Genomic DNA, 12,926 nt, shown 5'->3' on the forward strand with positions numbered 1-12,926 from the left:
CTGGGGCCCCATGCACCCACCTCAGTCCTGTGGACCAGCATCCACTTGCCGTCATGTCCTGGCTTATAAAACTCAAGAAATGGGTCTGACTTCCCGAAGAGGTCCTGGGGGAAGCAGAAGGAGCAGGTGAACTCCCTGTCAGGGTGGGAGCTGTGGGCAGAGCCAGCCTGGTTCTTCTCCCCTCAGCCTCCACAAGGTTTAGAAAGAAGCCCAGGGCAGCTGCAGCCCCCTGGGACCACCACCTTCCCCATCTTGAGGTTGTCAGAGCTGTGCTCTCTCAGAGACCCTGAGACCTAGGGCCTGCGGGACTTACAACTTCAGCATCTTAGACGGGGCAGGACTTCAAGAAGGTCATTGTTCCCAAAGCAGGCCCCCAGCGAGATGTGATTTTTTTTTTTTTCCTTTTGTCTTTTTTTCGTGACCGGTAACGGGATTGCAACCCTCGGTGTCGCTCCCGTACCGCAACCGGCAACGGGATCGCAACCCTCGGTGTCGCACCCGCACCGTGCTCAACCAGTGAGCGGACCGGTCTCTATATGGGATCCGAACCCTCGGCGGGAGCGCCGCCGTGCTCCCAAGCGCCGCACTTGACCGAGTGCGCTGCTGGGCCGGCCCGAGATGTGATTTTAATTTATTTTAGTGGGAATCCGAAAAACTGAAACTATCTTGTACATTATAGAAGGGATACACTGTCCTTTGAAAATTCATTTATTTAAGTTAAAAAAAAAAAGTCACTCTAAAGAAATTATATTCAAGTGAGGGAGACAGAAAATAAAACAAATAAGTAAAGAACATATGTTAGTAGTAAGCGTTAAGGAAACAGGTAAAGTGGGAGGGGGTTGGAAATTGAAGACCACTGCAATTTCAGTGAAGGCCTCACAGAGGAGGTGACAGAAGCAAAGGCTTGATGGAGGTGAGGGGGCATCAGGAGAATCTTCAAGGAAAAGAGCAACCCAGGCAGAACAGCATGTGCAAAGGTCCTGAGGCAGGAGAATAACTGGTTTAATCCAGAGACAACGAGGCTGACCTTGAGTGAAGGGGGTGGTCGTGGTGGAAGGGGTAAAGTCCGGGAGTCAGGGCACTGGGGACACATCAGGTTGGACACCCTGGGGTACAGTAAGAACCCTGGAATTTACACTACGTGACATAGGGCACCAATGAGTGATGGTGGAAGGGGTAAAGTCCGGGAGTCAGGGCACTGGGGACACATCAGGTTGGGCACCCTGGGGTACAGTAAGAACCCTGGAATTTACACTACGTGACATAGGGCACCAATGAGTGGGCTTCCAGTGGTGTTTGGAATGCCTCTAAGTGATGAGAAGCTCACTACCTCAATGGGGAAGGAGTCTTAATTTGGAGTGGCCATGGAGCCCTGTGCTAGGCCTGTCCCTGGGGGCAATGAAGGTAGTAGCCAGAGGCCCTGGGGGTAGGTCACACAACCACCCTGATGGAAAACCCCTTCCTCACCTTTTTGTCCAGCTTCCTGCCCGCCAGACTCAGCGTGATGACCCGGTTGTCTGACAGCTCCTGGGCAGCAATCTGTAAAGCCAGAGGACTGTGAGGGGAAGGGGCTTGCTCTCAGACTCCCCCCAACCTCCTGCAGGCAGGGTGGGCATAGGGTGCCCCAGGAGTTAATTCTCCAGGGCCAGGATGGGGAAAAGAGGGGAGGGGTAGTGCCAGGTGACCTTGGATGTCACTTGTCTTCCCCAAACCTCAGTTTCCATCTTCTAGAAAATGAGGGTAATAACTCATCTGGATATGAGGAATCAGGAAGTGACTCCAAGTGGCTCAAGAGAGAGGCCATAGGATGGTGGGGGGAGATGATGCAGGGACTACACATGGAGGGTGGTCTCAAGCCCTGGGGAGAGGTTCTGGACCAGGGAGCAGTATGACAGGCCTCCTCTTGCCTCCACTGCAGACCCAGAGAGCACAGCCACCTCGAAACACTAAGGTGTCAGGAACTGCAGCAACTGCACTGTGCAGCTGTGGAAACTGAGGCCCAGGGGAGGAACGGGAGCCACCTAAGCTGTCTCATCAGTTCATGCCAGTCATCTGTCTTCCATATTCCCCATCAGTCAAGGTCCTCTGACCCCAGCCCAGCCAGTGATGGGCCAGCTGGTGACCTCGAGACTGCAAAGAGCCCTCTCTGGGCCTCTCTTTCAGGGCAGGAAGTCCTCTGGCCCTTAGCAACACAAGTGGGCTGGGCCCTCTCTTGGCTGGGGCTCCCTCTCCTCTTCTGCCTCTAGGATGGCATCACCTAACACAAGACATTAGCCCTCCAGAGTCACAGACATAGGCAGCCAGATTGCCCATTCTCCCCTTTCTGTCCTGCAGCTGGGACTTACTCAACAACCCTATAGGGTAGATCCTACCACTGTCCCATTTCCCAGAGAAGGGAACCCAGGGCTAGAGTGGAACAGCCAGAAATGCTGGGGGGATGGCACATCCAGCAGGGTAGGGTTGGGCTGGGTTAGCTTCCAGGTGGAGGGAAGCTGGCTTGTGAAGGTGTTTAGATGGGTCCCCCCATTGAGAGATAGGGGGAGGTTGCAAGGGGGCATTCCAGGTGGCAGGATCAGAGTAGATAAGGGCCTGGGGTATGTTCAGAGCCTGCTAAGAGTTCAGTCTGCCTTGAACTCAAGGCATGTAAGTGAAAGGGGGAAAAAACAACCAAGGCAGGAAAGTCAGGCAGGGACTGATGGGTCCTTCACTGGCTTGAATAAAGGGTTCCTCAGGCAGTAGGGAGCCACAGAAGGTTCTAGAGCAGGGGAGTAACAGCCATGGGAACACACAAAGATACGACACTCCTTCCTCCAGCAGGGTCTGCTCCCCAGGCATCATGATGCAGGCTCAGAAGCGGACAACCCAGGGGAGAATATCCCTAGCTCAATTGCTTCAGTTCCCTCATCTGTAAAACGGGGTTGCCTTGCCTTCTGGGAGTCTGTGAGGACACAGGCATCATGATGCAGGCTCAGAAGCGGACAACCCAGGGGAGAATATCCCTAGCTCAACTGCTTCAGTTCCCTCATCTGTAAAACGGGGTTGCCTTGCCTTCTGGGAGTCTGTGAGGACACAGGGAAGAGCCTTCACATTGCAGGAGGCATCATTGCGCGTGGCAGGAATCACCATGCAGCACGGCCCCAAGCAGAGCACAATGGACAATGCACTTCTGAAAGTCCCCCAAGCGAGGGCAGGCAGGGGCCAGTACAGGGAGAGGGATGCTGGGAGGGCTTGGGAGGCCTCCAGGGAAGAGTAGGAGCGCCCCTACACCGGGAGCCACTGTTGGGGCTTTCTGGCAGTCCCCCCAGCTTGGCGCCCCCAATGCATCATTCGTGGAGCCAGGAGCCCGTTGCTAAGAGACCTGTTGCTAAGTTGTAACTTGGGCCTTTTTACTCCAAACAAAGCTGGTGATTATCTGTCAGGGAAGCAGCCCATTGATGGGGGAGGTGTTGGGCAGAGGCGAAGGGGGGCGTGGAGGGTGAGGAGGGGGCTGGTACCGTAATCAAGCCCTTTCCTGCAGGCTTGTCATTCATCAGCAGCAGAGGCCGAGTGATCTTCTTGCTGGAGACGATCTTGGGGGAGAGAGGAGAGAAAGGTGCTCAGTAAGGGGTGGTGGATGGCTCCCACAGGAAAAATCCTCAATAAGCACCACTCACAGCACGCTGTCTCCTGCCAGGGCTGGCTAAACCTACACCTGCTGAGCCTCACCCAGAGAGGCAGACAGCAACCAACCTTACTAGCCAACCTGGGCAACTGAGGGGACTAAGGCCCAGAGAAGCTAAGACACTTGCCTGCGGTGTCATAGCTGGGGGAATCCCAGCAGCCTGACTCCCACTGACTCGGTGTGTCTCCAAGAAAAGGCTCTTGCAAGGCTCGTATTCTGGAGACAAGTGCCAGAAGTTTAGTCCCCAACCCTCCAAGCCACTCCACAGACCCTACCCTTAGTGTGATTCTGATAGAGAGGGTTAAACTCTGATTCTATGTACTTCCATTGTTTTGAATAGGTAATACATTCACACAGGGTTCAACGATCAAAACAGTATAGAAAGGAAAAGTAGAACACACTGAAAAATTGCCCTCCCCCACTGGTTTCTGTCCACCACATTCCCACCCCCCTCATGGGACACCACAGTTCATTTTCTTGGGTGAAATGCCAGTGTTTCTTTATGCGGTTGTGAGCACACACCAGTACAATCTATTCCTGTTCCCCTGGGCTGGTTATTCTCCCTGGTCCCCTCTCTGCCGATCTCTACCTGCTTCATGCCTTGTGGACTGCGTCACCCATCTCCCTTGTCCTCTGGCTTTCAGGGCTTCAGCCAGTGGGGGGATCAGCAGGGGATGGGAGAGCAGGAGGAGACAGAGGCCGGGCCATGGTTTGGCATAAGCTCTTTTGCTCCATCCTCAGTCTCAGCTCCAGTCGAGGCCTCCCTCCCTTGGCCACAGCTCTCATCAGCCCTGGCCCTCTCTCCCGGCTAGAGGGGTAGGCTTCCTGCTGGTACCAGACCCCGGGCTGGTTTCAAACTCTCTCCTCAGTCACTCTTTGAGGGTGTAGACACATGGCGGGGACCCTGATTGCCACACCCAGCTTCTTACACAAAAGGTGGCATCACAACATCTATCCGGCCTTTGCTTTTTTCATGGACATCATCTTACAGAAGGCCAAGGGCATTTTAGTCTCCACTAGGACCTCTCATAGGATTTCCATTTTATCCCCTCAACATCCCTGTAGGCTGAGCAGAGCAGTCATTATTATCACCAAGTGATATTTGGGGAAACTGAGGTCCAAAAGGGGGTGGGGGCTTGCCCAAAGGCACATAGCCATCAAGAGTGGTCAGGACTTGTATCAGGGGCTCCCGGTCGTTCCCCTCGCAGCCTCCAGGAGCTTACCAAAGGTTGAGCTGGAATAGGGATGTGTGGCCCAGGGAGGAAAAGGAAGTTGCCCAAGGTCACACAGTGAGTCAGCCACAAAGTGGGACTATTATGGGTGTCTTGGTTACTGGTTAGATGCTCATATTTCCAAAGTCCAGACCACACCTGACTGCTTCTAACAATCAGAAGATCTGGCCACATGGGGCCCCCATTTCTGTGTGGCAGCAACTGGCTGGCACTGAGTTTGGCTACCTCTTCAGAGGACAGCTCTTCAGCCTGGCCCCAAACCCACCAGGCTACTTCCCCCCTCTTGTGCCTGCTGGCCCCTCAGGCTATCTGCATGGCACTTCAGGAGCCAGCCAGGAAAATGGGGCCAGGGAAAGCAGGTGGAGGGAGAGACTGTCCAGGGGCTGCCCTGTCCTTGGGAGCCAGGTGATGTCTAAGGGGAATTGCTCTGCTCCCACCCACCAGGAGGGGTCTGGCTCACCGTGCCCAGGCTGCAGGAGAACTGGCCCAGAAAGTCATGCTCGTCGAGCTGTGTGCTGGACTTGTCCTGGTCGAACAGGGCAAACTTGAGCTTCTGCACCTCCTCAAAGTGGTAGTCAAGGACGAACTTTTTGGAGAATGCAGGATTGAGGTTGTTGATTGCTGTTTCTGTCCTGTCATACTGGCACAGGGACAGGGAAAAGGGAGTCACAGTCAAGAGAGCTGGTTCAGCCCCTCTTAGGCTGCCGGAAATCATTCTGCTAACTCAGTGAACACCTACTCTGTGCCAGGCACTCACGGTCAGTTACACATATGGCCGAAGCAGTCATTACCCCCAGCTCACATATGAGGACACTGAAGCGCGAGAGGTTAAGTGACTTGCCCAAGGTTGAACAGCTAAGGGGGCAGGGCCAAGATTCGAAACCCAGGTCTGGCTCCAGCATTCACACTCTTAACTATTCATCCCTGGCCCCAGACCCATGTGCCAGGGTAAGAACTCAGGCCCTGCCCCTGACTGGGTAAGGGACAGAGGGCAAGTTCCTTACCCCATCTGGACCTCAGTTTTCACTTCTGTAAAATGAAGAGATTTGATTCTCTGTGATTTTCATACTTTTTGTTCTGGGAAAAACCTTTTTTCAAACCACATTTTTACACAGAAACTGAGAAAGGAGACAGAAGCAACAGGGAGGTACTTGGGGGGAGGTGGGGTCAAGGGCTCCCCCCACCCTGGAGGGCAGATGTTTGTATCTTGCATAGAATTCTGGAATTGTGCAGCCCAACACCCCACCCACTGTGGACACGGAAGCCTGGGTGAGGACAGAGCCTAGTGCTGTGGGTCAGTGGTGGCACTGGGACAGGAACCCCGCCTCCTGGCCTCTAGACACTGAGGGCCCAAACCGCGGAGTCTGGGTAACACACTATTTTGGGGCCCAGGCTGTGTTGATTTTTCCTCCCGCCCAGTCCGTTTCCAAAGACTTGAGTAGACGGATGGGAGAGGTCTTGGCCTTTGGCTATTTTTAGCCAGGGTGGCTGCACTGGGTGAGAGCAGAGATTGTTGGGGACAGTAGGGGGAGTGCCACATGTGGGGAAGGATGCCACTCCCTGAGGGGCAGACAGGGTTCCGAAGACCTGGCAGAGGGGACTGGTGCCCCAGACACACCCACCACAGGCCTAGAGTCCTCAGCTGACCCCACATCCCACCCCCACTCTGAGCTGCACTGACAACACATTGAGTGACATGGCAAAGTCCCTACCCGCTCCGGGCCCCACATTCCCTTCTGTAAAAGGGGTCAACAATCCCAGCTCCATATCCTTGGCATCACAAGAAGGAGCCAGTGGAAACTCTTTGTAAACCACAATATGTTCAGTTGGATGCCCACCGTGTCCCAGTTAACCATCTATTAAAAAATAAATACATATTTTAGAAAGTAGACATGCATATAAAACTATCTGGATGGCTGGATACCAAACTGTCAACAGCGGTTCTCCCTGATAAGTGGGTTTCCAACTGTTTTGATTTTCTTCTTTGGGTTTATCTGGATTTTCAAATGGACTATAATGAATATAGTTACCTTTTAGAATTGGACACAAAGCAAGTTTTAAAACCGGAAAATGTTAACAGTTCAGGTTCTCAATAACCTTTCTCAAGCTGCATCTCTCTCCAACCATCAAGCCAAAGTCTTCCAGCTCAGAAGTCCTTGGCTGGGGCACCATCAATGTCCGCTACTCTGGGGCTCTCCAAAGTAGGCAGGGGAAAAAAATTCCCCATTTCACAGATTCAGAAAGGGACAGCCACTTGCCTAAGGCCTCACAGCAGAGAGCAGCGTTGCTGGGCCTTGGACGACTCTAGGACCAAAGCCTGAGCTCCTGTTTTCTGTTTGCTTCTCCTTGACTGTGTGTTCATTTAGAAATAAAGGGGGAAGACTGTCTAAAAGTGGAAGCAAGCATTTTGTAAAATTATAAAGTTTTAACTATGTAATATAATAATGTAAAATCTTATGATATAGAACAATAAATATGAAGTTATATAATTATAAATATAAATCTATAGATTGTAATTATAATAATTTAAGTACAAATATAATTATTTTAAGTAATATTTTAAATATACTTAAAATAAAGTTTAATTTCAAGAATAACAATTTTCTAAGTAATCCCCCACCACCAGCCCACACTCCAACTACTTCCAAGGGCTTGACCCGGAGATCCCTCAATCCAGTGGAATCCCCCACTCAGCAACCTAGCCACCCCCTTATCCCTCACAGATGCACACGGAGCCTCACCTCAATCCACCTGCCATTGTTCTCTGTAAAGAGGACACAGAAGGGGTCAGACTTGGAGGTGACGTCCCGGTCCAGCAGGTTCTGGCCACTCACCGACAGCTCCACCTTGCACACGCAATACTGGGAGCCCATGGGGGCTGCCCCGACTGCTGGGGCACCCCCACCTGGTATGTAGGCCATGGGGGCTGGTGGTGGCAGCAGCAGTTCCTGGCAATCTAGGGGAATAGGAATGAGGGTCAGAAAGGGGACTGACACCTGCTATGCTACCCCATCATAGGGAGGCATTACCACCTGGCCTTCAAGATATGGGTAGAGAGATAGAAGGCAAAGGGTGGGGCAATAACAGGGGCAAAGACTCGGAGAAAGGAGAATGCAAGAAATGTATGAAAAAGGAGTCTCTGGTAGGTGTGTTTAGTTTGAAGTTTTTCTCTGCTTTGGTCAATCTCTACCCAGGAGATATGCACAGCTCCCTGTGTGTTAGCCCTGTCAGATCAACAACAAATCACAGTGGACATCGGCATTCCAGATAGTCATTGTGCCAGGAAAATTGGGTTTCTCCTGAGCAACTAACTCATTGGTGTCTTGTAGCTACAGTGGAGCTTTATAACTGCTCAGGTTTCCTTCCTTACTTTGGCCACTAGGAAGCTCACTTCTGGTAACTTATTCAAACTTCAACCTTGTCCATTGTCTATCATGTTCATCCTGTATTTCTGGTCTAAGCACAGTGACTAGTGTACAGGAAGCATTCAGTACATATTTGTTGAATGAAAAAGTATGAGTGTATAAATGAATGAATGGACAAACCATTTGCTTAGATCCTGCCTGAGTTGGATCCTTCAGTACAGAACCTACCCTTTCATTCATACGTGACTTTCCCAAATTCCATGTCCTGGGCCTATGTACCCTTCTGTCAAGGCTAATTATTGACATTTGCTCACTGTAAGTGGTCCATTTTCCTTTGAGTGCAAGGCATTCCCTTGGAGCAAGACTGGAGGAATCCATCTCAAGATGTGAAGAACTCTAGGTCTCACCTGTCACAGGCCCTGCAGACAAGCCCTCTGGTTCTTTATGCCTCAGTTTCCCATCTGCCCATGAGACATCACAACAGTCCTTTGAGACTCCTATGGTCAGATCTTATTTCCACTGGCTTGTGTGCATTTAAGGATGACACAGGCCCCGTCATGCAGGTGGACAAATCCAGCCCCCAAACGATTACCCCACAAAAGCCAGGTACCAACTCCTTCACTAATATTTTGACCCCTCACTGTTAAGTGGGTAATGGACCCTGCACTGCCCCAGATGAGCAAGGTGAGGAGGGGGTTTCCTTTGGGAACACAAATCCAAGTCACTGTGCTTGTAAGCACTGACTGACAGCATGAAACCTGCATGATGTCTCTAATCTTAATTCAGTCTTGTGGGGCAGGTGCTAGTATTGCCCCCATTATTCAAAGGAGGAAACTGAGACTAGTTCATTTATTCTAGTGGGTTTGCTGAGCATCTACTAGGTCCCAAGAACTGGGGATCCTGCAGTAGGAAGACCATTCAGTCTCAGCCCTTGCAGAACTCATGTTCCAGTCTGGCTGGAACAGAGTGAGAAAGCAGGAGAGCGGCCAGGTCCTGTGGGCGCTGTAGGGTCTGGCTTTTATTCTGCTAGTGATGGGAAGTCCTAGAGGCAGAGAACTGACATGATCTGATTTGTGTTTTTAAAAGCTCTCTCTGGCCCCTATAGGGAGAGCTGGTTGTCAAGCTAAGGAGAGGCAGCAGGGAGGCCGGCAAAGAGGCAGCTGCTGTGGCCCAGGCAGGCGGGACCAAGCCACAGTCAGTATGTGGGATCCACCCCTCCTCCCTTCGACCTAGGCCTCTCCCTGAGTGTCAGCCTGTTGCTGGGCAGATGCAGGCCCCCACAAGGGCAGGGTGAGAGTGGGGCTGGTGGCTGAAGACCCTCGCTCTCCCTCTAGATACAACGCTCCTGGGGCATGCCTGGCAGGGAGAGGATGTGGACAGTGATGAAGCCAGTCCTCAATCCCCTCCCTCCCACCGTCTGTCCCTAGAACTCATTATAATCATAAGCCCAGAGTGTCAGGACAGCATTGCAATTTGCCTGCAGGATTTATTCCTGTTGTTTAAAAATCAGTTGCCACTGGAGGGGCTGGCAAACTGCGTTCACTCTCACTGTGTGCAGCGTGCAGCTGGGTGGCTGTGCCAAGTGGGGGAGGGGTGGGCAAGTCCTCGACCCAGCAAAGAGGGTTAGAAATGGACACTTTACCATGCAGCTGAGAGTGCCTGTTTATACTTACACCTCAGGGGATGGGGTGGGGGCAAAGTGGGGCAGGACAATCACCCCCACTTTACAGATGAGGAAACTGAGGCCCAGAGAGTGGAAATCACCTGCCTAACATCACATGGTAAGGAAACAGTAGAGGCAGGGTGTGAAGTGGGTCTCCACATTCCCACGCCAACGCTTGGCCTTCTTACCAGAGTGGGGAGACTGCTGGGCATTGTGGGGACCTAGAACCTGGAACCTAGGTGGGGACAACCAGGGAATCATCCAGGCTAGGGGAGCCTGAGGCAAAGAGGGCAGGGTTGTGACCAGGGCCACAGAGCTGGGGAAGCCAAGGATACTCCTGCATTTTAACAAGTACCCAGGATGGGTCCCAGAGCACCCAAGGTCACCAGCTCCTCTGGGGTCACCCTGTCCACATCCCTGCATCTCCTACCATCACTGACAGGGTAGCTTCCAGCTCACCCACCTCCTCTCCACCTCATTGGCTGCCTCCATGACATGTGAGATGCCACCTGGGCCACCACACCCTGCTGCCAAGTCAGACACCTATGTTCTCATCCTAAGGGGTGTCAGGTACACACGCCCAGGTTCACACACTTCCTTCACATGCCCAGGTTCACACACTTCCTTATCCGTATGCACAATGGTGCAGTCACATACACACATGCACCCAGACTAAAAAGTGCAAAGGCATGTGCTCCTGTGAATACTCTGGGGCCACTTCTTTCTGTCCCCATCGCTTTTCCTCCCCAGTCCAAGCCCCCATCCTCTTGCCTTGGTTACTACACCAGCCTCCTACCCCTACCCCTCACTCCCTCAGCCCACAGGCCCCAGCTGGAGTTAGTGATGGGTGGGTGGGGAAGGGGACTGCTCCCCCAGCCAGGGGCAGACCTACTATCCCCAACTCACCTTCCGGCAGGAAGCTTCTGGATCCCCGAAACGGGGAGCACATGATGTCTGGAGTTGAGGCAGGCAGGGGCCAGAGTGTGCCCCTCTGTGCTAGCCCGGCAGTGGGCAGGCGGGCCAGACCCTGAGGCCTGACGCAATGGAAAAAGAAACCACAGCTTAGGCTGGGCTGGGCCCCCTCCCCTCCTACCCTAGCCAGAGGGCGGGCAGGCAAGGTGTCATTAAGGGCGGATTGGGCCTGCCATGCGCATCTGGGTGAGATGGAAACGCTCCTGGTAATTTGAGGTTTCAAGCAGGAGCGGGGGCATGGGGAGCCAGGGCCTGCTCAAGGGATGGTCCTAATTCTTGGCACAGATGGGCAGACCTTCTGGGGTGACCAGATCCCCCAGCAAGGAGCTAGGAGGATGGGGATACACAACTAGTAGTCTCTTTTACAGATGGGTTAACTGAGGCAAAGAGAGGGCAGGGCTTGGGAATCCCCAGTCATTGATTCATCCACTCATTCAACAAACACTCCCTGAGCATTCTTAGGCTATAGCAATAAATAAGAGACATAGGGTTCAGTCCCCACAGGGTCCACTGGCCGCAGGGACTAGGTATCTTGCCGTTAGGCACAACAGGATTAGGAAAATCTGGTGTGAGCCACAGGTCTGGAACATCGGTTTTAGCCAGAAACCTAGAAACCCACCATCCTTGACCCCCTCTTACATTCACCTCTCATATCCCACTGGTGCTGCTGATTCCACCTGCAAGCTACATCCAGCATCCGTCCTCATCTCCCCACATCCACTGCCTCAGCCCCGCAAGGACCCCAGCATCTCATGACTAGCCATGCCCCAGGCCTCCCTGAGGCAACCTCAGCTACACTCTCTTCTCCACACTAGAGCCAGAGGGAGTCTTTAAACATACAAATCAGGTGCCACCAGAGCTTTACCTAAAAATCTTCCAATGCCTTGCCCTTCCAGGTCACACAAACTGCAAATCCTCCCAGGCCGACAGGACCCTGCCTGACCTGATCAACTCTCTCTGCCCCAGCAACACTGGCCTCCCCTTTGCTCTGCAAATGTGCTAACTTCTCTCCTGCCTCAGGGCCTTTGCATTTGCTGTTAGAATGCTTTTCTTCACAGAAGAGTCTTAGCTGTCAGCTTAATGTCACATCTTTAGAGGTGTTCCCTGATCACTCGAGCTAATGTAATCTGCCTCAGCTCTATGCTGTTTCCTTACAGATCATTGCAATGTATAATCATTTTACATATCTATCTATGTGCCTATGTTTGTCTGCCCACCTAGAATGTAAGCTCCTCAAGGGAAGCATCGCCACTGTCTCCCCAGCACCTAGGGCAGCATCTCCACACGGTGAGTGTTTAATAAATATGTGCCAAATGAATGAGGCAGCTTCCTTAATCTGCAGCCCCAGAGGAATCACAACCACCTCACTCCTGCTCACATCACTTGAGAAATCACAAAGCCACTTCTCAAACCCCGGACCTTCATAACTGCTCAAAGAGGCTGGCAGGAGAGGGGCTTGTGTCCTGCCTCACAGGGATGGAAACTGAGGCCCAAGAAAGAGCAGTGATTTTTCTATGTCAGGGAAAGATGATACCCAGGCCCAGAGCCAAGGCTGCCATGATTCCATCCTTCCCACCTAGCCCTGGCCCCAGCGACTCAGGACCCAGGAGCAGGCTGCCATCAAAGGGTGGGGAGGAGCTGCTGACTGGATGGCAGGACCCCCAACTCAGAGGTGGGCAGTGACAGGGAGACACCAAGAGAGGCAGGCACAGGGAGGCAGATGGCCGAGGGGCAGATATGGAGACCCATATGGGGGGAGAGCAGATAGAAGGTGAAGGGCAGGTGCGAGGTGGCCATGGAAGCAGCAGCCCCACTCCAGAGGTTCTCAGCTGGTAGAGACTACAGGGTAAGTGGGACGGCCCATCGGAACTTCTAGTAGGGGCCATTAAGTGCCATAAGAAAAAGCATGTACAACTTGATATTTGGAAAATAAAAAAAAAAAAAAAGAAATTATCTGTTTTGTTGTTTGCAGTAACAAAGAAAGGGACTTGGTCCTCTGGTCAGTACCGAGCAGTGATTAACAGCACAGACTC

The 12,926-nt window shown here is 52.4% G+C and overlaps 1 protein-coding gene across 4 annotated transcripts in view; it reads right to left on the reverse strand.

Moving 5' to 3' along the window:
* Window positions 1-7,999, reverse strand: part of CPNE2 (copine II) — a 30,443-nt gene extending 22,444 nt beyond the window's left edge. For 3 of the 4 annotated variants that reach the window (XM_008572729.1, XM_008572730.1, XM_008572731.1), the window contains exons 1-5: window positions 7,635-7,834; window positions 5,354-5,533; window positions 3,495-3,569; window positions 1,468-1,539; window positions 21-104 (exon numbers count right to left, since the gene is read on the reverse strand). In XM_008572729.1, the coding sequence (XP_008570951.1) occupies window positions 21-104; window positions 1,468-1,539; window positions 3,495-3,569; window positions 5,354-5,533; window positions 7,635-7,814 (591 nt within the window). In that variant the 5' untranslated portion in view covers window positions 7,815-7,834. Of the gene's footprint in view, window positions 1-20; window positions 105-1,467; window positions 1,540-3,494; window positions 3,570-5,353; window positions 5,534-7,634 lie in introns of all 4 variants that reach the window. The other variant, XM_008572728.1, reaches the window with a different exon arrangement.
* Window positions 8,000-12,926: the final 4,927 nt, after the last annotated feature.

This window comes from Galeopterus variegatus, unplaced genomic scaffold (genome assembly GCF_000696425.1).
Source record: "Galeopterus variegatus unplaced genomic scaffold, G_variegatus-3.0.2 Scaffold828, whole genome shotgun sequence".
Classification (NCBI taxonomy): domain Eukaryota; kingdom Metazoa; phylum Chordata; class Mammalia; order Dermoptera; family Cynocephalidae; genus Galeopterus; species Galeopterus variegatus.